The sequence below is a fragment of the Acanthaster planci genome, linkage group LG06, assembly GCF_054643075.1.
Source record: "Acanthaster planci isolate LZ-2023a linkage group LG06, COTS_SCS, whole genome shotgun sequence".
In the NCBI taxonomy this organism is placed as follows: domain Eukaryota; kingdom Metazoa; phylum Echinodermata; class Asteroidea; order Valvatida; family Acanthasteridae; genus Acanthaster; species Acanthaster planci.
The window spans coordinates 96,005-121,702 of record NC_141782.1 but is presented as its reverse complement, the minus strand read 5'-3'; the positions used below and the strand labels follow the sequence as shown (position 1 = coordinate 121,702).

Here is a 25,698-nt window from a genome sequence, read left to right as displayed (position 1 = left end):
TTCCACAAAGTCATCATTATATCTAACTCCATGGCTTCTTCCCAGGGTGTAGACTACTAAAAGTCGAGTGAGAATTTCTGGCCAGCTCAGAAGTATTAAAAAAAGTGCCCCTGCATGTGCCCCCACCAACAAGACGTCTAGCGCCGCCACGCGTTTGGAACTTTAAAAGAGTTCAAAGTTCGCGTTTGGTATATTCCATTATTCTAACCCGTGTTCGAGTCCCGAGACAAATTGGAAGAGAAAGTAAAACGGGAAGGCCTAGTATGACTTATATAATTCCTCAATATAACTCAACTTACATACATTAGTCTGCATCTCTCTCGAATTGGAATTAAATTGTCAGAATCGAAAAAGGACATAATAAAAAAAACATGGTTGTTCCATTAGAAATAAGGGTGGATCTGTTCATTTTTCTATGGTTTTTAATACGTGTGCTATATTGGTTTTCTTGCCGGCGGAATTCCCCATCGTGTGAAAACCTGGACGACTTAAACTAGATTGTGGCATGTATGGTGTAAGGTGTGTTTATCGTGTGTGGTATGTACGTAAAACAGCAGGTAAGTGTGTCGTTCTCTTCGTCTGGTAAGCATAGTAAGGCTGGGGTAATTCCTTAGATACTTCTGTATTTCGAATCTACAAACATTCAAACAAAAATATTAACCAACATGACAACCATGCTGACGACCAACTTAACTTGCGTACGTGTAGGCACGGTAGGCCATGGGGTAGGCCCAGCCCCACAAGTAGGGCGGTGGTGGCGACAGATAAGAGACAGATTGTAAAAGCGAGCCACTACAGCCCTATTATTAGTATTTGTGGGGCAAGGGGTAGGCCTAGCCTAAGCCTATGTAAATATCTAGCCTGAGCATGGAGGAAGGGTCTGAGTAACATTCGGACTAAGAAATACTCTTGGTAGGCCTAGTGTGACCAGTCGACCTGACTCTGGTCAACAGCTCTCTAGTCTTAGTTTGTGCTTTTTACAGTGCATTCTCCATTAAAGTGAGCGTTCAAATGTGTCATTTTTGTGTCGCTTGTGTTTTTTAGAAGTATGGAGTGTGTTTGATAATGCTTTATATGAAATTTCTCCTGGCTGAGTTTTTTTTTCAGAAATCCATGTGGTAAGGAAGTCTATGAATCATGAAAATTCTAAAAAATGACGAGAGTAAGGTGATATTTATTGCAGTTTTCTCATGTCGCCAGCCAAAGTGCTTTTCATGAATACTTTCCTATTTGCCTTCAAGGCACATGTTGCTAATTTCATAGCCAAATACGTTACCATTTTTTCGAAAGGACAGAAAGACTTAACATTTGAGGAACACACCCTTTGAAGTTCATGCTAACAGACAAGACTGAACTGGGGATTACATTGTAAATATGGTATAAATTTAATTAGTTTTGAAATTAAAAAATATTGTTAGGCCCCAAATTTCCATGTGTTACGTACGTGTAGGGCCATATACATTACCTATTTCCCCTCTTCTCTGGAGACACGCGATGGCAGCTGACCTCAAACATACATGTACATACCAGTCAATAAAGTGTTGGATTATGACTGCTCAAGTGGTGGGAGAAGTAGGTAGGGTCACACATTTTGTCAAGGGAAGCGTATTTCAACATAAGCCGGCCAGATATTACTAGTCTGTAGTCTGGTATCTGTTTGTGATCCTTCAGACTGCTGCATTAGAAGTGAACAGGAATCAGTCCAATGTGCTATAAATACATTCATGGCATTTTTGCATACAATTTGTAGGAAAAGTATTTACCACTAAAACCATTTACATATAAACAGGTTTGACAAAGGAGCACAGAATATGAAAAATGATGGAAGTCGATGAAGAAACTGTAAGTTTGGATGCATGCAGTCAAGCAGCTGAGTCATGGTTGGGGAAACATTCCCTACCCTGGAAACTTCTTTGGGCAAATGAAGCTGAGAGAAAACTTGTATTTGAACATCAGAGAGGAGGTGTTACATTCACAGTGGCACTGTTGCCGCCTGCCATGTCTGCGGAAAGTGGTGAACAAGGTCGACGGTCATTCGTGAGTTGCGTAGAAATTGACATTAGCCACTTTATGGTGCACCTTTCAAATATGCCTTTTGGTTACATTTTGGTTTTCACATGGTGTTTGTTTTTCTGTTGCTTCCTGTTCCACTCTTGGGGACAGGGAACAGAGAGAATGACTGAACATGAAAGGGGAGGGGATTAGCCAGAACATGAAAGGGGGGATTAGCCAAAGTACACTCTGCCGCATCATGGGGTGTGTTTTGGCAACTCCTAACCAGATATATATACATATTTATGACATCAATTCAGTGATGAAAAAAAAAAAATTCAAGGTGACCCTCAAAACTTGGCCCAAGAAATGGTGACGTCACCTGAGACGCACACAGAGTACAAGGTAACTGAAAAGTTTGTCCATAAACATAATTTTCTCTGAATATTCTGCAAATGTCCAATTGCTAATGATGTCTTTTCACATTCTAGAAAAAAGTACCCATTTTGGTTCGCTGCATGCAACAACAAAATTGGGGCTACACAATTTACTTATTTCAAAGACGATAAGAAAGTTATGTTCTTGTTTACTACTCTTTTGGACCAGTGCTGAACTAATTCCAACCTTTGGTTCTCATTTAGTCGGAACAGTGATGTCAAACCCATACATCTGAAGCTGCCAAAATGCTTAATTAATTCACAAAGCTGAAACATGTTTATGGTTCAGATCACCAAAACAGGCCCTCAGTCAAAACCTTGCCACAAAATGTGTGGTTTTATGACTGCAATCACTGCATGTCATGTGTAGACTAGGAATAATTCTTTACTTTGGTGCCATTATTTTAGAGGAAATGTTGTGTCGGCAGAGATAAGTGAGTTGTTACTTCATAGTAATTTTGTTTCCTTATTTCACTGAAAAATAGCGATTCATCATCACTTTCTGTAAAAGACTGACTGAAATTGGATTTTCCTTATTAAACCTTATTTTTGTTTTTAAATTCCAAACTGGAAATAATTTTGAAAACAGGAATAAAACGCACATGTATGTTTGCTCCAGTGGTGCATATAAAACAGTTATTAGTGTCTTGCTCTGAATAAGCCAACACCATTTGCCATAAAAATAGGGAAGGTTTGAGAAATGGAGACTGATGTTTATTACTCAAAATGTAATTGGGATCATTTTTTTAGTTTGGACGTAGGCCAGCACTTAACCCTACACCAAAAGTGTTCCATTACAAGGCCATTTTGTTCTGTTTCATGCAGTTGTGACTTGGTTTGATTATGTTCAACTTGAAACTCAATTTCTCTCCAACTTTTACAGAGGGCTCAAAGTGATAATGACAAGGTGTGGTCATTATTAAAAGATTGTCATGGAACCAGCTTACAGGAGTGTCTAGAAAAAAGTATTGTGGCTTTGGAGCCTGTAAGTACTGTTTTGATAAAACAGTGAAAAATGCATATGTTTCTTGGTATATAGAAAATAACTTATTTCTTTGTCAAAGTTATCTTATGAATAGATTTTATATTGAAAATAACATGTAAATTATGAAACTTGTTCAAAATTTGGCCCTTTGTGAAAAAATGTCAAATTGAAGAAATGAGCTTGTTCACTCATATATGTAAATTCTTTATTAACAGCTTTTTGGTGCTTCCAAAAGGACAGAGATTGATAATGATGATGATGACGATGATGATGATGATTATAGCTGTGGTGATTACTTTGACAACAGTGATGACGTGATGGAAACAGGGGATGGTGTGGTGGTTGGTTTTTCTTCTCATGTAGCAAGGTTTGTCTTTGATATCGCTCAGGCCACAAGTTCAAAAACATAAACTGTTCAATCAAATCAGACCAGACTAGTTCCTGAGCTAACCAAATTTTCCAATCGTGAAAGTCGGAGGTTTCTTTAGATGTATGCTGCATTTTCTGTAAGTTTTGCATGTCTGAGTGGAACAGAGTAATTCAAATCTTTTTAAAGCAAGTGACTGGATAGGCATATACACAACTTTCAAAAGACAGACCATTCACTACTCCGGTGGTATGTCTTGTATAAACTTGAAGTATATTTGCTGAAAAAGTATTTGTATGGCAAGGTTTGAAACATTAGCTACCTTTGTTGTCTTTTTTTGACTTATCCTACATTGTAGAGAAACTCCAAATGAAGATGATGGCATTACAGATGTCGAATATGAAATGTACGCCAAGTCAGGATCCAAGATGGCAGTACATCGATTGCTGTCTGGTTAGTAATGCTGATTGCCCACAAGCAATTTAGTACAGGAATAGGACTAGGTGGCTGAAGTATTTTTGGTTAGATCCAATCATTTGAAGTGCTTTGATGGTTGAATCTGTGAGTGTAAAACTGGCCCTCTGTCCTAGATTTGAATTTCATAGATAACATACATGTACATTTGGATGTGTTCTGTTTGTCCATTGTGGGCTATCCAAGAACTTTGACAAATAGGATTCAAGTTGTTAATGTCTGATGTATGATGTTGTTCTTGTGGTAGTCAACCCAGTTTCTCTTTTGTAGGCTAGTTTGACCAGAATTGATTTAAAATGTGTCTAGGTGCCGGCAGTTTTCCCCTCTCAGAGTATGCGACATTCTATGAATGAAATTTTAAAAAAAAAATGTGTTCAGCTGATGGTTACTTGCAAACTAAAATTATTCTGAGGTTATGAGAAAGTTTGTCAGGGAAGGTCTTATTTAAACAATGACTGATTTGTGTCTTGGACAGATTTGAAGATGTTCAAGCGATCCAACTGTACCAGTGGCATCTATGGAAGCCCTAGAGGGGACAACCTGTTCTTGTGGGTAAGTGATTAGATCAAGTGAAATGCTTTTAAATCCACAGACAGCAGAGTGTGGTGATCCTTCACTTGTATTTGTTACACAGCTACTTTGTTACTGCCCGGTGGCAAAGTTTGGTGAGTGTTTATTATTATTATTATTGGTTTATTTTAAAACAGAAATTTTGCAGCCAAAGGCTGAATTGCGTTTCATGTACATGATCATAAAAACATTTGACAGAGCTCTTGATAGAAACACCAACTTTGCCATCCCAATTGCCTGATTACTCTGAGGTGAAATAAAAGTAGTTTTTGTAAAGTGTCTTGCTCAAGAACACAAACATTAAATTGGCCTGTCTCAGGATTCCTGAGACAGGAAACACAACTGGTCCAATGCCAAAGATCCTCAAGTCTCAAAATCTAAACTTTACAGGATGTGCAATTGACTGATTTTGATCAGAAGTCTGTCTTGGGTAAGGACCTTTGCAAGTATGCTGAAAGGTTCCAACAGAAGCCAGAGGTCCAGCTTGAAATGTCTTTTCCCTGTGACTACCCCATGTCTCCTCCTTTCATCCGAGTCATCAGACCAAGGTTCAAGTTCCTGACAGGTAGGCACTGCAATAAATTAGCTGCGTTAAATGTGGCATCTGAGAACATGCTGGCATTGTACGGAGGAGTAAAGGTTTATTTTAAACGACTGAAAACAAGCTTTGGCATTCTGATCTCAGAACTGGCAAATGCATAATACTCACCACTCATGACGTTTACAAAATGAAAAAGCAATATTCGTTGGGACGGAATTGATTATTTTTGTCTTTTCTCAGCGCATGTGACAATAGGGGGCAGTATTTGTATGGAACTCCTGACCAAGTCTGGTTGGCGACCCACTAATGACATCGAGGTATGTATGTAAGACAGTCTTCTAAAAATGACTTGGACTTGGATGTTCTTATCATATTCTGGGTGACACAGAAATGAACTTGACTATGAACAATGACTTGGACTGAGACTCAAAACTCAACCTGTGTGTCTCGGATTCATCATCAACAATGAAGACACATGTTGAGGTCCTGGAATCTGTGTATGTAGTTAGTGTGCCTGAGAAGAAAATATCATATGGAAACACTTTTGATCAATCAAGTTACCAATTTTTACCAACATTCACAAACTTGATGATCACAGCATTTTTCTTCTTAATCCCCTATGTAATTGGTCTCAGACAGTGTTGTATTTGAGTCCATCACAAGTCCCTGTAAGTCCATCACAAGTCCCTGTAAGTCCATCGCAAATCGTTCAGTCTTGAGCCAAATCACAAGCTATTCAAATGAACTGTGACAAAAGGATTTTTTAGTACTTATTAAACGTGTTACTTATGAGTGACCTTGTGAAGGGACTTATGACTGCCCTTGTGAAGGGACTTGTGACTGGACTTGTGGAGGGACTTGTGATTGGACTTGTGGAGGGACTTTGGAATACAACACTGGCCTTAGATTAAATAAGACTTGTGGGTTTGCATGATAGATGACAACATGATAGCTAATCTGTTTTGAGAGTTGTGTGGTTCTGAGAATCATTTGTTTGTTAGAACCACACAACTCACAAAAGAGATTAGTCCTCACAGTATTGCCGCAGACCTTTCGTACTTTGGTCTTAGATTAGCAATAAAAAGTCAGAAATCTACTTTTACCCCTAAATACGAGCCCTTAATTAATTTGAAAAATATTAACTTGAGTGATCTTTCGTTGACAGAGTATTTTGGTCCAAGTCCGATCAGAAATCATTTCCGATCCTAAGGCTGGGTTGGATATGAGTCGTCCCAACCAGGAGTACACAAGGATGGAAGCTGAGACAGCCTTTCGACGGATGGTGGATCGTTATGGATGGAATAAATAAGCTAGTGAAAGAGTGGTAGTGCCCCAAATGCAAGAAGTTGCAATAGGATTGTTGTTTGTTTTGATGGCGTGTCATGTTCCTTGCCGGTAAGAAAATAAATTTGAACACTTCTAAAAGTTCCCAGCAGTGATCGAAGCAAGTCTCTTCAACAGCATTGCATTTGTTTCTAATGTTTGAGGTACATTGCACTGTTTGATGGTGAAACAGTGGTATTTGTGTATCAATATGTATATATTTATGATGTCACCAATCACCAAGGCTTGGGTTAAGACTGAGAACCCATCGTTGCATTGAACTTATTCACACTGTAAGCAATCTACATCACATGACACATGATCCTTAATATCACTTTCCACCTGTTAGGGGGTGTAGTGTCTACAGTACATGCTGTGTGGCCACTTTTATATTCTTAATATTGCCAATCTAGCCAGACATTGCAATTTGTAATATCATTTCCTATTTCTTCAAGTCAGCTGTTACCTTTGTATTTGAAATTATTCATTATTTTGAGTTTTGTAACTTAGATTATTGCCAATAAAATAACAGAATAATTTGAAGTTTAGTTTTACATTATCGGTTGCTGTAAGCTGTAGTTAACGTGGCATTATGTGACCCCTGTTCAGTTTTCGTAATGATATTGCTGAATAAGCTCCTTCAAAACATGATAGCATACCTTGAAATGTGAAAACTATTGGATTATGTATCTGTACTCAGGGACTTCATCAGTGTTAGAGATGCTGTCAAGGGACAGTTTTAATTACACTCATTTTAGACATTAGTGATATCTTAGTAAAGTTTCTCCCTTTTTTTGTTTGTTGTGAGTTTTTTTAGGGGGGGTTCTTTGTTCTTAACATAACTACCTTTTTCTCCGTTTTTTTTTTTTTTAATGATTTGTTTGCAAAAACAAAAAGTCATACTGTCGTAGATCTCAGACCAGTCCTGGACTGTGTTAGACCTCCAATTCTCTCTGTTCGAGTTAGAGGCTTTGTCCAAATCAGTGTCACAGTCCCTGACTCATTTTCTTTGTACTTGTCACTTGATGTCTCTTGCATTTACCAAATCCACTTCAGAGTGTTTCTGGCTGGGTATTTGTTGTTAGCAGAGCACAACATCACTTCAGTGAAGTTGTGGAAGCAAACAGATTAGTTAGGATGTGATTATGGAAGAGAATGGAATGAAATATCACAAAGGGGACACCATACATCAAATTTAAAAGCTGAAACATTTCATATTTACTAAAAATCAAATTTCAATTTACAATTATTTTTCTTGACCTGTCCGTATTTTGAACCAAAGTCAGAATTTCAAAGCATTAGATATTATTATTATTGGACCTAATTTGGTCAGTCTGCCCAGTTATGAATTGACATTTAGCTTAGGATTTCTTGATGCCTTCAGGACTGTGTGGTCCAGTTATGTACTGCATGAGACTTCAATCCATATACTAACTAAGGATGTACGATTATTGATTGCAGGATTTGGGAGAACGTAGACACTTTCCTGTTGAAAAGAACCTAGAATGAAAGTGAAAACAGTGAGCATACTTTTAAATTGTGAGTTTGCACAGGGCTTTCAAAACTTGAATGACAAACAATACCACAAAAGAAAAATACAAAGAAATGCAAAGAAGTTTTATTTTTGACCTGGTGTCCTAAAATATTTGAAAATTAAATTTCACTCACAAAATATTTTTGTATTGTCTGGCTCACACATTGCAAAGGTAAGGAAAGCATGTCTTTGTATAAATACGTAATAAGGTTATCGCTCTGGTTATCATAGTGTACTCTTGAAATAAATGATAAATTTGATATCAATCTTTGAGGTATTTATCTTTTTAGCCAGCGATGATAGGCTATGTGTTGGTAATATCAGTGTTTGTCATAAAGTATGAAAGGAAGATCATAGATGCCATATTTATTTTCCAGGCAATGATAGCATGCCAGTTAATTGAAGTTTAGAATTAGGTCTGGGGAAAATTGTCTGGAAAAAAAATACCAGGACCAGCAATATCTATCAAGATACAACAAGACCATCGTATGGCAGCAATTATTCATCTGAGAAAACAACGATTCAAAGGTCTCATTTACAGATAACAAGTTTGGATTTTCAGATGTATATTTCTCTTGATGGTAGTCTTAAAGGTTAAGAAATCAAGGGGTAGCCTGAGAATAACTACACATACTTGTCAAGGCAAATAAGATTGTAAATGCCAAATGATCAACCCCTCCAAAATATCACCAGGAATGATAACGATAAAACTTAACACTTTCAAATTAGTCTACACATCAGTTAGGAAGTGTAAAATTATTATACATGTACGTTCATGATCCTTCAATGTAATTAATCTGAATTTTATACTTGAAGCACGGAAATATCCTGAAATAAATGCACACAATCTGAGCTGGGCTGGTTAAATTTGTAGCTTTGGTTTGATAGGATATTTTGATATCTTCTGGTACACGGGGAAAATGTTTAGTCACAATCTTTATTTGTGGTACATGTACATTATTGGTGGCATACGTTGCCATGTATACTTACATAATCTCATCAAATAGTTCTTTTTTATTGTTCATTTTTTTTTCCCTTTTATGCCAGAAGGTTCTTTTATGCCTCCTGGATTGTTAATGTTGATGATTTGTCTAACCCTTCCATACGGCCTGAAAGAAAGTTAGAATAACTAGTTCAAAAATAAAATCAACTTTAACCCTAACCCCCTAGGGTGTATGTAAAAACGTGTTGAAATGGGAGGATTTGGGAGTGTTAGGGTTAAAGAACATGCATAAAACCTGAAATGATAGAGAAAAAATTGGCAGGCATTCAAGGAATTACCAAAAAATTGAACTTTCTATTTAGTTTCAGCGACGGACAAACATGTACATGTACAGCTATGTTGTCACTTGTCACTGATGTGTTAGTTACATCATCGGCATCAAGCGGTAAACAATTTGTAGACTTGAATACCCTGCATGTCTGCGTTAACGACCTCTTGGTGAACCTGCTGATTAAGTACCACCTGGATCATTTGAATGTCACTAGCCCCGCCCTCCAGAGGAACTGTAGGAGCCTCATTGGCTGGGAGAATACCAATGTTGGGTCTGAGTTGTTGATGCTTAATAACCTGTATCCTGTGTACTGAGACTAGGTGTCTTTGGAGATGGTGTTTGTGGCGGAATAGATACTGGCAAACCTCACATTTATACTGTCCTTTGCTGGTGTGGGCGCGGTAGTGAGCCCTGCATTGTGTCTCTGTCTTAAAACGCCAGGTACAGCCAGCGAAGGTACAGGGGTAGGGGCGATCCATGGAGTGGACGGCCATGTGCTTCGTGAGCGTGGAGCGGTCCGTGTAGGCCGAGCCACAGATGTGACACAGCACACAACCTTGGCTATGCACCTGTCGATGAGCATGGATAGCACTATGTAACTTGGATTGAAAGTCGCACTGTTGACACTTGAAGATCTTTTCCCGGTGGGACTTTCTATGAGCCATCAGCCGCGTGCGGGACTTAAAGGCTTTGCCGCATTCATCACACAGGAAGTTTTTCTCGGTCCGGTGGGTCTCCATGTGGACCCGTCTCAGTCGGGCTTGCTTGAACACCTTGCCGCACGTCTGACAAGGAAAAGTGTCTGGCTGCAACTTTCGTTTGTTTTTAAGCCTAGCCCGGCACTTTCGCTGCTGAGGCCTAGACTCCAGACACTCCCAATACTTGCTTAAACTCAGCAACTGTCCACCGTACTTCTTCCCTCTTGTTTTCCGCTGTTCCTCCAAGAAAGTCTTTTCATATTCTTCTACTCTTAAGTTATTCACAAATTTCTTGTGGGTGTTGAACATGTGCTTTGACAGCACCATAATGTCGTTAGCCTGTAGAGGGCAAAATAAACAGCTGAGCACAGTTTTACCGTAACTGAACTTTGCCCCTTCAACCTTGACCACCTCCATTGCAAACTTGTAGTTGATACCGTCTCGCAGGAATTCATCCGTAGCCAATTTAGGCAGCTTTTTTTTGACTAACTCTTCATATACTTTCTCTGCTTCCTCATCCATGTGCTGAGCATCAGGGTCTGCTATGACAGCGATAATCTCACCCTCAGTCTCCCCAACCTCCAGGACTCTGTAAGAATTACTCTCCCCTCTATCATCTCCTTTATCAAAGATAATTTGATGATAACTTGTGTAATGTTCCAAGACTGCATCCTTGCAAGATGAAGCTGCTTGGCATAGTTCACAGCAAATATTGCTGCTCTCACCTGCATCTGAAATGAGAACGGGGAAACAGTAAAAACAGAAACCACAATTTTAAAAACTGCCCACTTTTCCCTTCCGTCTCATGTCGCAGCTATATAGCTACGTACAAAGTACCACTTTACACCAATGATGTGTTTTCAAAAATTAACAAAAATCCTTCAACAGTGCACCTTAACAAACAGCATCTCTAATACAATGTTAAGTAATTACATGAAAATGATGTATTAAGTAGGGCCAAGCGATCCATGGGAAATTCTTCAGACAGAAAGTGGGCCGAGTGTGGAGGCCATTTCACGCATACGCAAATGCGTACTTAGTACTAGATGAATGTAGGTCGTTCATGAATCACAACGGAAAGTGTGGAGTTTCGCAAAATTTCCTGCAAATTATGTTGTCTGTGGGTGTATTTAGTAATTTCAACACAGCATTTATGAAATCTGGTATTACGAGCATCCATGCAGGAATCCTCCATGGGACGACAAGGAAGTTGTGAACAACATTTGAGCTGTCTTCGCCGAGTAAAATGTGAGAAAAAAACGTTGAAAAAAATTTCACATTGTAGGAGGACTTTTATACCTTGGACATTAGTTGCAATGCAATGTATTTATGTAGACGACGTCCAACCTGGGCAATCCCTTTACCCAGCATGCCTAGACGTAAGTGCAATCATGGAGGAATTCTGTTTTCATTCCTCCATGGTGCACAACTGAACCTCTGATGCACCGACCATGCCGACGGCGAGAATTCCAATTGCCATGATTGATATTTGACTATCGCCATCAATTCGTCACTTACGGTTTGCTCGATGCTTCAGATATGCGGTTAGAGTGTCCCATTCTTCCTTACATTTCCCACAGACGAAAACATTTGGGTCAGCTTGGACAGGCTTTTTCTGGGATAACTCTTCCAGTTCCATCTCGACAAGGACCTAGCTAGCTAGCTCAGCGCGGAGCCCTGACAGGCAGCTTAATCCCTGAAGTAGCATTGAGGGCGTTCTATTTCGTGGTAATATGCCTACCTGGTTTCCCGCTTAAAAGGTACTAAATCGGTATGAAGGCGCCGGCAACCATCCACTGATCAATCGAACGTTTCTCGCGAGAAGGTACGCCATTATCGTCGTCTATCGTACTACCCGGGGTTTCATTCCGCTGCGGGATTTTGCCGAGAATTACCGCGAAGTTTGGTCTAAACTTTGGTAAACTTGTGGAACTTTTTAAAGCCGTAGAAAGTCAGTTTGTATCTCAGTTTTGACAGGTGAAAATATTGAGACGATGCTGGTCAAGGGCGCTGTATTGTTTCCATCATAGTCAAGCTAAAACTAAAGCGGGAAGTCTAGCTGTACGTATTAAGGCCCTGGCCTACCTTCGGACCTGTTTGTTTACTCATTTACTACTTACTAGACATGTTAGAGTCATACTTGCGCAGTCTGGCAGTGTATCATTGCGTTGGATTGATGCATCATGATTATGACGTATGTTTGGCGCAGTCGGTCATTTTGCACGATTGGTCTGTCGATCTTATCCCATGCTTCCTCTCTTTCACTGTTGTGGGAGAATGTTTCAGAAAAGGAAGTAGGCCTAAGCCCAGTACAGCCTAATTGATCGACTAACATGACTGATAAATGCCCAACATGTAGGCCTACTAGTAATAGTACTATGATTATAGATACTGGGCCTGTAGCCGTGGTAGCCGCCTTAGTCCAGCCCTGCCTAGTGTAGACCCACACACTCATCATTAGTGGTAAGCATCAGGCCTAAGGCGGGTAAAACGTTTAGTCTGCCTGACCCCATTTTTTTTTCCTTATGTTAACCGAAATCAAGATGTGACGAACTTTACACACTAACTAATCACATGACTTAGGCCTAATATCTGAATATCCTAGACTCTTCAGCATTTTTCTTCATTGTTGAGTTTCACTGTCATAACTATCTGGGAAATAAATCTTATTAAATAGTTTATTCAATAAAATTCAATAATTTTAAGGTATTTGCTATTTCTTTTACTGTCTCTGTGAATGAGGCTATAATCATGGTAATTGATCTTGAAGAAAACAAGATGTGAATCACTGAATGAATAAGAATCACTTGAATAGCGGAAGAGAAGTCCCTTTAAACTCAGTGCATCAGAACATTATAGACTAGTGAAGATGATTATTAAATGAATGTATCAACCTTATTTGTCTTCCCTGATCCTAAAGTAAAGGATCCATTAGAAGTAATGACTAGAGATTTGGAGGATTTTGTAAGAAAGGACATGGACTCTAATCACCATTTGAACTTTGAAAGTGCACAAATGAATCGAGATTTAGGAAGGTTCCTTGCCAGAATATTGGAATTAAAGTTTATTGTCATGCTTTTCCAATTATCTCTTCTTACACTCTATGTTTAAGCAGAGACAAGATCAGGTGCCTAGTGGGTGAAAAATGTCGTCAGTAAAAGCGGAAGAGGAAACCAGTGAAGCCATGCTCCATATGGATGTAGAACAGATACCAATGGTGCCTACCATGCTTGCACAAGGTGGTTTTTTAGTGTTGACGATTACATTTCAATTATGCCAAAGTACAGTCGATGACAAGTTAATGACGACTGGTTTATTGGCCAAAATTGGCCAGTGGATGACATGGTCATTGATAAAATGTGCTCATTTTTCTGAGAATTATCTTGAGTAGGCCTACTTACTTGTAAACCAAAGCCATAAATACCACACCTTTGTACTCTTGGCCTACATTGCGAACCCAACTCATCATGTTTCTGCCATACGCAACTAACAATCAGTCCTACAGGGTCAAACAGTTTTATTGTAAATATTTAACCACAGAATATGTACTGCTGGCCATTGAATCTATTATAATGCTATTCTGGCTTGTGCACAGACACTCTTGAGGATGAAGGGCCAGTAGCCAAGAGACAGCGATTAGATGATGGCGATGCTAGGACATCAATGGATGACAGCATCAAGGTGAGCTGGTTAAGGTGTGGAAAGGGAGACGTTGTCAGTTTCTTTCTTGTTCCTAGAGTCTTTGGCTGTCTCTTTTCCCTTTGAATCAACCAAGAAGGAAAATAAAAAAATTGCTGCTTTGAACCATTTTACAGAAGATGCATGTACATTTAAAGAAAAAAACCCACCGAATTATGACTTTAATTATGATTTATCATGACAGGCCATTCTTTTTAACATCAACAAGGCTATATGCTGTCGACTGGACAGTATGGAACAAAAGTTGACCAACCTACACAACACCTGTATGAAGATGGGACGCAAGGTGGACTGTCTCAATTTGACCGTTTCTCGGGCTATGGCTAAAATCAAGGATGTTGAGACAGCAATGTGAGTAAATCTTCCTCAGAGGTGTATAAACTGTTCTGCAGGACTAAAGATAATGTGAAATTGTATGCTGAAAGGTAATAGCTACAGGAAATGGTGAAAGTGACGGAGGTACTTTAAAAAGCTGAGCTTTTGAAATGTGAAATGTTTGTATATCAGTCAGGAGTTACTGAATGATAGAAGTCATTTTAGTTTGATATTAATAATAATAAGCTTTGTGTGCGAGTTTAATTTGTTTGTAATCTTTGACATGCAAGTGACCTCAGTCGGGTATTTATGATATTGTAGAGTTATTAATTTTAATTCAACATTGGTTGACTGTGTTTCTAGCAGTGAAAGCAATGGTACTCCGTCCCCTAATAATGCTGTGGTTATAGGGATTCCTTCTGAGGGTAAGTTAGGTGCAGACTTCTGTCTTGCATTTGTCATTATAATTAGACTGATCATTATCAATGAAGATGAACACAGTAAGATTAGATGATACAAGGTATACTCAGCTCTTAAAAAGTGGCTTTCCTAATAAAAACATATTCAATTTAATATATATTACAGAACCCAAAAAATAGTATCGCATAATTGTAATGAATAAGTTACAAATTGAAAAGAATTTTCAGTTATTTAGAACGCAGTTAATCACCCTTATAAATCTGGGAAAAATTCTGATTAAATGAAGTTCAAATTAAGTGTCTTATTCACCGCAGAAGAACAGAGAGAGCCGAGTTCTCCACAAGCGTCATCACTTTCAAGAAACCTCAGTCGTAATGTGACATTGATTACACTGAACACAGAAGGTAAGATACCACGTTTGATATCAACCCCAGGCATTTGGATTTTGTTTGGAACAGTCCTGAATCCTTTAAATTCTACCCCTGTTTAGGAACCTAATGGCATACTCTGTGCACTTATAATTTCAATTTCCATCATGCCCCATGGAAAGTAGTAGTTGCTGTGCTTGATTTTCCTTGACTCCCTAGTTTTGGAGAATTAGGGAGTCAGGTTAATGCAGAGTTAGCCTTGCACCTCCTGGACCTGGGTTCAAATCCTGCTTGGGTTGAGGTGTGGATTGGGTTTTCAGTCCCTACCAGATGATGTGGATTTTTCTAGGAATATTATCTTCGGGTTTTCTCACACCCTAAAGCTGAAAAGTTTCCTTCATCTTCCACCCTCTCTATCTCTAGGTCTCTGTAGTCTTTAGCGCCTTTGCACTTTTGAGGAATTCTGGGATTCACTACCAGAAGGAATTTCAATAAAAAAGACTTGCTCTTGTGATCAGTCCCTATGAAGAGATGGATTTCACTTCCGTCATGCTATAATACATATAGTCAGGACCTGTGTGCTACAAGATGTTTAAGATTTTAGTTATTGTGTTAACAAATATGAAAATGATTGTCTTTACAGACGACTTTCCGCATGGGTCCTGGCTAGGAGATGAGACTAATGTGGAATGTAGAGTCCGATGTGGTATATTGCCAACGTAAGTCCTTTGAGCTTGTCCAGTTCAGTGGAAAGATGTCATTATGCACAAGTGGGGGGGGGTATTTTGTTGTCTGCTCACTGTGTTTTGATGGCACGGGTTTCCCTCACAGTGACATGCTGCATGTGATGCAAACCTCCAAGACACCAGAGAAGTGCGCCCTCAAGCTGCTAGACTACCTCTTTGATCGGGAGACGCAAGCAACGTCAAACTTGTCTGGAACAGGCAAACATGGGAAGAAACAGCTGAACCCGCTCATGATTTATGGACTGAGATGTAAGTTGATGGAGCAGGGAAAAGTAGAGATCCATCTGGTGTCAGATCTAGGAAAGTGGACTTTGAAATGCCAAGTCAAGGAATAAGAGTGGTTTTTTTTAGAATACTCTGGATTTGTAGAGATTTGTAATGGAGTTTATCATCCCTATATCCAGAATTTTTCACTTGCTTTTGCTTGTGATAAATGTAAATCTGATTTTGTTTTTCTGCAAAGGTCACCTAATCAAGCACTTTGGCATCACTGATACTGACTGGCATCGAATCCGGATGAACATTGACTCCAAATGTCGCACTGCCTTCCGTCGTAAGCAACGGGGTCTGCCTCTGACTGTCAAGGCATTTGGGTACAAGACCAGCACACCAGAGAGTGATCACATGTTTGCTGAAAGGGTGAGTTCTAAGAAATTGTGGAGTAGGTGAGAAAGGTTACACAGCAAAGCTCAAAAAGTGAAAAGTCCTTGGCAAGGACCCATGTTAGAAAAAAAAATGTGAAACATGATGAAATGTGGCAGTGTTGGGACTAGGGGTTGAATGTGTGCTTCTCCTGGGATTCATCCATATGATTACAATTAAACCAATATTTGTATAACTTGGGTTGAGGGAAGATTGATATGAGCTGAACTGCAATATGGTGGATGAACTCATTAGAAATGACTCATGGTCAGAAATATCTATCGACCTGGAGAAGCATCCCCTTATTGGTTGAAAAGAACTGTTTTGGTTGGGAATGTTCATTTTGTTGGAAATGATGTAACCGTGATGTGTGCATTCCCTGTTTGTGAACCAGCGAAGTGCAGTTCCAACCAAAAGAGTCTCTGTTGCTAAGAAAATAGCACCCTCTCTTGTTTCAGCTCGAGGCCCCTAGGATAAGGTTTATACAACAAACCAAAGTTTACGACTGGCATTACTGAAGAGCATTTTTAAGTCATGAGGTTTTTTATGTGACTATCTTGGCATAGTTTGAGGAGAGACAAGACACCATGAATGACTCACACAGCTCCGATGACTGTAGCAGTTTGCACACCCACAGAGTTCATGTACAATTACCAGTTGACCACACCCACCTGCAGGAATTATCTCATGATGAAGAACATCATGCCCAGGCTGGATCTGTTCTCAAGAAGGTGAGGCTCACCTTCATCAGCAGGACTGATGAAGATTTCCTCATGGCAGATATTAAGCTCGGCAAATGGTGCTTTGCTTGCATTTTAACCCCTTCGCACCCGGAACCTTCGACAGCCACGGCTTTGTGTGAGGATTAGTGCACACATAGTTCTATTCATCATGCAGCTGCAGTTTCAACGTCGGCCTGCTGCTAGACAGGGCTTTGCATACTGGGCATACCGCAGCCCAGCAGTTGCGGTCAAAAAAATCCCGGCGTTAACTGATGTAAACCTGTTGAATAGACACTTTATAGTACCCTGTTCACCTGCAAATTGGAAAGATTAGTCTGCCGCTGTATAGATCAGATTTATCTGAAGTTGGGTTATAATCTGAAGTTGGGTCATAATTTAAATCCACCAGGTTCAGATTCAGCAGGACGGCATAGAGTTGCATGAGGGACAGATCAACATCACCCAGACTGGTGAGATCCAAATAGCCGTTGTAGAGGACCATGGCACTGCAGGAACAACATTGGTCCTCCAGCAGAGTGAACCAGTCCCTGACAATCACCATCACCACCCTGATGATGAGGAAGGTATTCATGAGGTCAGGGGTCAAGATGGTGTCATGGATAGCAGTAGTGTTAAAAGTGCGACTCAGTGAAATTGAAGGCATACAATGAACTGGTGAGAAAATGCTACTCGTGTATTTTGGAACAGACGTATAAGTATTTAAGAAGAGACATATTGACAAAGTGGTTGATATGCGTGGTGCAGTTACTATTAAACACTTCTCTTTTAGTGTTCCCAATGTTTGTGTAAAGAAATCCAAAAGGGAACACAAAACAGCAGCTGCAGGATAAAGGGGACTCCAGACTTGAAAAAGATGCCCCCAAACCGGCAACTAAATCTGGGACATTATGAACCTGCTTAGCTGGCAATAATTGCTGAGGAAATCGGCTTCCTGTTGGTTTGTTATTTCCTGCACAAAACTTCCACTCACACCAAGTTGCAACCTTCACAGTTAGGGGGCGTACAACCCAAGCAAAGCCAGAGAATTCAAAGAAATTACCTGGAGTAAATTTCTATTGAGCAGCTAGCAGCCCTGAGTGATCCCACTAGTAGAAGGACTGGTCCTCTCTGGTTTCTTCAGTTGATATACATTGTAAACGAGACTCTTCAAATCTACCGATGCACTACTGTGTTCACGCAAATATCAAGGGCTTGTTCGTTTCTCAGTGATCTGGATCTCAGTCAGTGATCCTAAGGCTGGTTCACTCCATCCATTAGGTGGGTTCTGGTGTCAGTGAACCAGTGACGGATCACTAATTACGATCTGGATCTCAGTCAGTGATCCTAAGGCTGGTTCACTCCATCCATTAGGTGGGTTCTGGTGTCAGTGAACCAGTGCCGGATCACTAATTGCGATCTGGATCTCAGTCAGTGATTCTAAGGCTGGTTGGCTCCATCCATCAGGTGGGTTCTGGTGTCAGTGAACCAGTGACGGATCACTAATTACGATCTGGATCTCAGTCAGTGATCCTAAGGCTGGTTGGCTCCATCCATTAGGTGGGTTCTGGTGTCAGTGAACCAGTGACGGATCACTAATTACGATCTGGATCTCAGTCAGTGATCCTAAGGCTGGTTGGCTCCATCCATTAGGTGGGTTCTGGTGTCAGTGAACCAGTGACGGATCACTAATTACGATCTGGATCTCAGTCAGTGATCCTAAGGCTGGTTGGCTCCATCCATTAGGTGGGTTTAGGCTCTCTGAATATTCTTGGAAGTTTGAATTCTGTTTCACCTGTGCCTTTTTATCCTTGTTATTTATGTATAGACAGTCCGTGTTAAAAATCTTCCGATATGCAACATATTTACGTAACTATTGTTAATTGTAAATAATCCGCCTTGTACCTTTGTACTTCTATTTCATTAGTGTCTCCTATTACAAATGATTTAACTCGACTCATAAGATTGGAACATTTCCAAACAGAACTGAAATAACTGGAATATGGAAATGCTTCAAGTGCACACTGTCTCAAAAGGAAAGTTACCATTTTGAAAATATTTTGTCATGAAATGATTTCTTTCATGTTCAGTTTTCCCATTTCTTTAGCATATGATCCTGTACTATGCACCGAGTTAATGTTTCAAACCTGTTAAGAAATCCACTATTTTAATCTCTGCTTAATAAATTGGACTTGTACAAATGTATATGAAACTAAACCTGCCAATTTCAGTCATGTTCGTCTAATTGGTAACATCAACTAAACAATCATGTTATTTTAGGAGTAAGTTGATAACATTCACGAATTCAAGAAATAAACTTATCAAGTTTACTTCAGTTTTAATAGTTCATGAGTTTTATTTTTGTAATGTCAAGTCAATAAATTGACACCACATATTAATAGACATTTTAGTCTTCAGGGCCCAAGCTTTGTTATGAAAACTTCTTATTAAACCATCTTCACATTTTTATTTCTAAGAACCTAATGGCAACACATTCCTTTTCAGACATAAAGGCGGAATTTTCCAGGACTATTCAAGATCAAAACTTACATGACTCACTTTTTAGGAGGGAACTTCAGGATAAAAGAGAACCATGATGTGCGTAATTTTATGACTGAAATTAAAATATCCAGGGAAATTAACCGGAAACCATCTTTTCCATTAGCCCAATTCCATCCATTTTATTTGCAACTGTAGTATTTTAATGTGTTGCACGAAATAACACCATTGAAATACGAGCTGAATGTATTGAAATAAAGCTCAACAGTCATTTACCATTAGTAAACAAGCAGAACTTTGTTAACGTCAACATCCAAACACCAATGTGTCTGTCAATACTTTTAGAAAGCGTAACTCCTGAGAATAATTCAACACATGCTTATTTCTACTGTTTTTTTTTTCTTAGGGAGAAACCACATAGAGAGGAGAATATAATTTTCAATCTACGGCACTCTGTAACATGTTTGAAGTGTAAAAATATTTGACCTGTTTTGCAGATTGCCTACAGAAACGTAAGTTGGAGCGATAGGTATTTGACTTCAGTGAGCAAGGCTTAAAAGCAGGGTATTTGAAACTGCTTCCTGGGAAGGCTCTGCTCTTCCATAACCAAGGAGTACATGAACATGTAAGTGTTGAAAATGCATTAAGGCGCAAGAATTTTTAAAATTTTTGACACTCCGAGTCAATTATGTGTGTACTGACCAATGCAAGAGCAATGTTCACTTGAAAATGTTTAGGCAGAGGAAAAATATGGCTATGTGCCTAAGGTAATGACTGGAAATGGATCAGTTCCGTCTATCTGAAATTGGGCTTGTCCGTTGCCAATGACAGCGGCTGCAGCATTCTGGATAGCTTCAATGGTTGCACGCTGGCTGGGCATCAACTGTACATCTGTCTCTTGGACGCTGTCTTGGAAGGAAGTCAGCTGGTCGATGTTGGCATAGACGTATGGTTCACAGAGTACGTAGCTGATGGATTGACCTGGGGAATCTGCCTGAACGTCTTGAGTGACACTTGCCTGAAGAGTGATTTGGGTCGTCACTGCAGGTGGCGGGTGCTCAGTCAGATGGTGTCTCTCCAGGATTTTTGGTCGCATGAAGCCTCGGTTGCAGTCTGCACAGCGGAAGGGGAAATCCCCGGTGTGGACTATCTCATGGTCTTTCAGGTTGTCCTTACGGTAGAAGCCTTTGTTGCAGTGCTGGCATTTGAAGGGGTATGAGACCTGATGAGTCTTGATATGTTCAGCAAGTTTATCCTTGCGAGAGAATGCCTTGTCACAACCAGACCAGTCACAATTGAATGGTTTTTTACCTGAGTGCACAGTCACTATGTGTCTGTTCATCTTGTTGCGGAAACTGAAGCGTTTGTCACAGTTTGGGCACTGGTAAGGCCGGATGTTATTGTGTGAGAAGGTGTGCTTGTTTAGATCACGCTTAGTCTTGAAGTTCTGGCCACACACCTCACACAAGTAAGCGCGCTCTGCCTGGTGGGTGACCATGTGCATGCGAAGTTGCCTCTTGCTGACTTGGATCTTGCCGCAAACTTCACAAGGATGGATATGGCTCTCCTGCTTCATGTGCCTATCTAAGCTACCCTGACTGGGGAATTTCACCCAACACTTGCTGCATTTATAGCTCATGTGCTTGTAGTAGTCCCTCATCTTCTCTTTGCGAAGGTTGTCCATGGTTTCTGGCGTGATCAGCCGTCGTTTTACACAGCCTCGACAACCGCACCTGAATGTATTCGCTGCGGGGTGTGAGACGATGTGAGCCTTGAAGTCCTCTAGCTTGGCAAAGATCAACCTGCATGCTGTCTCTCGGCACTGGAATCTCTTCACCATATTGTGCACTTGCAACATGTGCTTGGGGAGGCTGGTGCGGCTGAACCAAGTGTAGCAAGTCTTGCACTTCAAATCCCGAGGGTTTAGCTTCTTGTCGCCTCCATCAACAAACCTTGGCTCCTGTTCAGTATGAGCTTCTCCGTTTTTTGCCCCCGTGCCTTTTGAGAGTAATGAAACATCACAGATCTCAGATTTCTGTGTGTCTTGTTCCATGACTCCAGAGTCACTGGATGTCAGTAGCTGTTGGTTCTGCTCCAGCAGACTGGTCTCACCTTGGATTTGGGTTATGAGGGCCAATGCTTGAAGGTCCACAGTGGAAGTATAATCAACTTTATCAACATCAGCCATCATTGTATTGATGTTAACAGAGGATGACATTCCTTCAGTGGAAGTGACCGCGCCTTCTGGCCTGGACCCTGTGGATTGATCAGCCCAGCTGGCTTGAGCTTTCACCCAGATCCGATGATTGTCGACATGGACTGTGTGGTCATAAGACTCTCTTGATTTGTGCTGGCATAGTGGGCAGATGAAGCGATTCTTGTTGATGCATCGCACTTGGTGGCGCTTGAGTCCACGTTGATACATCTTTTTGTTACACTCTGGGCATTTGACTTGTGCTTTTCCTGAAGCACTGTTCATTTCTTGTCCATCACCTATTTCATCTTGATCACCTTCCTCCATCATCTCCTCTTCACTGTCTCCACTGCCACCATTGAAACCATCATCATCCTGCTCCCTGATAACGTCTTCTGTTGCATTCCTGGGTCGTTTCTGCCTCCTTTGTGTTTTTGGTTTGCCTTCTGATTGTGTGATCTTGGTGGAATTATTCTTTTCTTCTGTGGTGAGTAGCAAAAGCTTACCTACAATATCCCCTTTGTTGCTATGACAACTATGTATGTGAGCAGTCAAGTCTTTGGCAGTGAATGTTTGGAAACTGCACCTGGCACATTTCCGCCGTCTACTAGACGGGAGATCTGTTGTCTTGGAAACTGGTGGTACTGCAGTGTCACGGTGGTGTTTTCTAATGTGAGCAGCACAAAGTGATTTGCTGTTGAACGACACACTGCAGTGTGGACAAAGTATTGGTTTTCGCTTCTTGCTAATGGCAAGTCCCTTGGGTGGACGCCCCCTCTTGCTCCGACAAGTTGACTGTTGCAAAAACTCCAACGCTGCCCCACTCCTCATTTTGTGAACCTCCATGTAATGGCTGAAGAGGCCATCACTGTTTGATGTGGTTTCAGAGCAAAACTTGCACATCACAGCCTTGATGCTGACCACACCTGTTTCTAGGGATTCAGGGGAAGGAGCAGACTGTGGTGATAATGCTTGCTGATCCGTAATTCTTTTTCTCTGTTTAGATTTAGTCAGCTGTTGTCCTGCTGGTTTTAAAGTTTGCTGTCCTTCAGATCCTAGCTCTTGACTTACGGACCCAGAAGCATTTTCTTCAAGTGTTGATTTTTGTCTAACTTGGCTTGTGTCTGTGTCTTTAAGGGATATATCTTCAGTGGGACTTGTAACCTCAGTTTGATATGTTACGTCTTCACTTTCTCTCAGTGTGTTCGGGATGTTGGATGAATCAGAGCTTACTGTCTTTTCGTTAGATGAGTTCTCAGTACTATCACAACCAACACTAGGACTGTACACTATTCCTGTTGTTGCAGAGAGAGCATTTCGGCTTAATGGACCCAGGATTCTCTCAAGGACTTGAATCAACATCCGACTCTCCCCAAGCTCCGAAAGCTCTGAGGATACGTCTAATTGACCCATTAGTTGTCCTCCCTGGAGCACTGTGAGGACATCTTGAAGTCTTGGAAAGGATGCCTGAGGATTGTACTCCGGGTCGCTGGGTACAAGACCTTGATTGAGACTATTCTCCGGAGAGGTTGTAGATGCTGTTGATCCCCGCATTGTTTCCTCAGCACTGTCCTGTACTGTTTGCTCTGTAGTGAAGATTAAAAATTGGCAACTTATTATAACAATAACAAATTAATAATTTTCTTTATTATAACAACAGCAAATTTGTTAAATTAATATCTTCAAGATGCGACTTGATCCTTAAGATTTTATTTGTAAGGTAATTTTTTATGGTTCTTGATGTCACTATAACAGCAACTGTGTTAAAACTTCTGAAATTGCTACAAATGAATCTGCCTATGAAACTTATTTCAGAGCGTCAAATACTTCTGATCTGGAATGATTTTTGTGAAACCAAAATCCACCTGCTTGGGAATTGGAGAAATTCAAAAATGCAAGATTTTCACTGAAAGGCAAATGCGAGGTAAAGTACTGAAATTCAATAACAGGGTTTTCTCACCAGATGAGCCTATTGGAATTTCAGGGAGTAGGGAATGCCTCTGCTGTTGATTTTCCAGTGGGCGTTGTTTGGTTTTGCGACATGACTGGCTTTTCTTGTGCTCCATAAAACTCTCCATATTGGAGAAATTCTCCTTACAGCGACCACAGGAGAAGACATCCTCTTCATCATCTGAGGTTGATGGATGAAGAGAAGATTGATCAAAGAAATGATACGGAGAATGTAAGATGTAAACTCTAGGAAGGAGACTGGTGAGGGGAATATTGAAGGAAAGTTTATGATTGATGTTGAACCTCTACAAGGGGTTACTCAAATCTTGATAATGCTGAAGATGACAAGGATGACAGTGGTGAATTCATGATGGTGGTAAATTAAACGAGTCATAATGGTGATACAGTGATGATGATGAAGACAGCAGTGGTGAGGATGACAGTGATCAGAACAGACTTCAATGACAGCAATGATCACATCGATAATGAAAATGATTGAGAATGACTTTACTTGGGTTTAGATAATCAAGGTGGTCACATGGGTGTGGTAAGTTGTAACATTGATGATAATGTAGCTCTATTGTAGATACACATTTCACATGACAATTATACTCACAATGTGTCTTGCTCTCAAATAAAGATGATTGGAAGCCTAAATGTACCTAGCATTTCCTACCTGAAGAATCTCGGTTCATGATGGCCGATCAAGCCTGTCTCGAAGCCAGGAGGAAATAATATATCTCGCCGGAGTTATGGAGGTCACTTGGGGAGCTGTAAGCATGATGAATCGTGAACGTAGATTGTGTTTATAATAAATTGATGTATAATGTGGTTAAGTCAGCAGATCAGATGAGTTTAAAATAAAAGTCAGAAAGAGTTCCATATCTGGACATCACTTGACACCTTGTACACAGTATGAGACTGGTCTGAAAAATTCAAACAAATTGGAAACAAAGTGTTTTCTAAGTAAATGTTTTAATATTCGCACTGTTAAATTTGACTTTCATAGTAGGACCCTACATGTTATCACTTTCTGATGGATGGCTAACAAACCACTGCAAGGGAAAATCAGTGATGTCTGTATATGGACTCTTACGTCAAAGCCCTTGGAACTGTGCTGCATCAGTAACAATCTCATCATGCTCAGTCGTACTCATATATGAAAATTATAAAATGTATGTACGTATGGAAAACAAGAAAAAAAGTAATGTAGGCTTAGGCCTTTATTGTTTACTGTTTCGACTTAATTTTTTTCAGTATTTCATTATCTTCAATTCTGCCTCTACAAACTGGGGTTTCAAATTTAAATCGTTGGTTCTCATACGAATATAGGCCCAACACACTCGAAACATCCAATGCGGGCTAACCTCAGGCCTATTAACGCGACACTGCACAGCTCAGGATTGGCACCCCTTTTCCTAACTGCACCCCTTGACCGGGGGGAACCTCGCTAAAACAAAACGGGCCCTAATTTTACGACCAATTATCTTCTAAAAATCACCATTTCTAGTGTGTGTATCGCAGTAAAGTTCTGTCGGAAATACTTAAGGTATTGCAAGAAATGTGTTTCGAAAACTGGTTGCTTGTTTCATGACAAAGTCCGGAAGAAAATCGATACAAACCTCGAAAATATACGACTTGCGACACATGTAGCGCTTGACGTGCATGAGAATGCAATATGGCGTCCAAACGATATCGACGTGGGCGCCCTTCATCGGCTTTGAAAAGTGCGGCACCTTCCATTTTACACACGGGGTTGGAATGATTGTCTACGCAGTCAACATTATCTCTGGAACTCGCTTAGCTTAGAATAATTCGTTCCACAAAGTCAATGATGATTCAATGAATAGATAAGCATACCACTTATTCCAATTGATGGAATACCAGATAAGTGCCAGAACAGCAGCACCCGACTTCAAATACCTGTCGAGAGTGGGGGTAGGGAACTTGG

The 25,698-nt window shown here is 40.3% G+C and overlaps 4 protein-coding genes across 10 annotated transcripts; 2 read left to right on the top strand and 2 right to left on the bottom strand.

Annotated features, from left to right (window-relative positions):
* Nucleotides 1-206: 206 nt before the first annotated feature.
* On the top strand, nucleotides 207-8,483 carry LOC110974731 (uncharacterized). Its single transcript, XM_022226548.2, has 9 exons — nucleotides 207-557; nucleotides 1,790-2,037; nucleotides 3,313-3,414; nucleotides 3,630-3,781; nucleotides 4,140-4,234; nucleotides 4,731-4,807; nucleotides 5,216-5,390; nucleotides 5,607-5,683; nucleotides 6,532-8,483. Exons 2-9 carry the CDS (start codon nucleotides 1,819-1,821, stop codon nucleotides 6,673-6,675), a joined length of 1,041 nt encoding a protein of 346 aa, XP_022082240.2. The 5' UTR covers nucleotides 207-557; nucleotides 1,790-1,818; the 3' UTR covers nucleotides 6,676-8,483.
* On the bottom strand, nucleotides 8,286-11,894 carry LOC110974728 (uncharacterized). The gene is made up of 2 exons (XM_022226538.2): nucleotides 11,714-11,894; nucleotides 8,286-10,926 (listed from the first exon to the last, which is right to left on the bottom strand). Exons 1-2 carry the CDS (start codon nucleotides 11,832-11,834, stop codon nucleotides 9,605-9,607), a joined length of 1,443 nt encoding a protein of 480 aa, XP_022082230.1. The 5' UTR covers nucleotides 11,835-11,894; the 3' UTR covers nucleotides 8,286-9,604.
* An 88-nt stretch (nucleotides 11,895-11,982) lies between these two features.
* On the top strand, nucleotides 11,983-19,840 carry banp (BTG3 associated nuclear protein). Of its 7 annotated transcripts, none has more exons than XM_022226540.2 (11): nucleotides 11,983-12,113; nucleotides 13,311-13,434; nucleotides 13,791-13,876; nucleotides 14,079-14,245; nucleotides 14,573-14,634; nucleotides 14,944-15,033; nucleotides 15,641-15,716; nucleotides 15,829-15,992; nucleotides 16,207-16,382; nucleotides 16,952-17,116; nucleotides 17,517-19,840. In XM_022226540.2, the coding sequence occupies exons 2-11, from the start codon at nucleotides 13,341-13,343 to the stop codon at nucleotides 17,757-17,759; spliced, it is 1,323 nt and encodes a 440-aa protein (XP_022082232.2). In that variant the 5' UTR covers nucleotides 11,983-12,113; nucleotides 13,311-13,340; the 3' UTR covers nucleotides 17,760-19,840. The 7 variants fall into 7 exon arrangements, with proteins under 7 accessions (XP_022082232.2, XP_086993930.1, XP_022082238.2 ...); XM_087137804.1 differs by having other exon boundaries at nucleotides 12,004-12,256; nucleotides 14,103-14,245; XM_022226546.2 differs by having other exon boundaries at nucleotides 12,005-12,256; nucleotides 14,576-14,634.
* Nucleotides 19,759-25,466, bottom strand: LOC110974819 (uncharacterized). Its single transcript, XM_022226707.2, has 4 exons — nucleotides 25,370-25,466; nucleotides 24,424-24,518; nucleotides 23,758-23,928; nucleotides 19,759-23,383 (listed from the first exon to the last, which is right to left on the bottom strand). Exons 2-4 carry the CDS (start codon nucleotides 24,440-24,442, stop codon nucleotides 20,358-20,360), a joined length of 3,216 nt encoding a protein of 1,071 aa, XP_022082399.2. The 5' UTR covers nucleotides 24,443-24,518; nucleotides 25,370-25,466; the 3' UTR covers nucleotides 19,759-20,357.
* Between the last annotated feature and the right edge of the window lie 232 nt (nucleotides 25,467-25,698).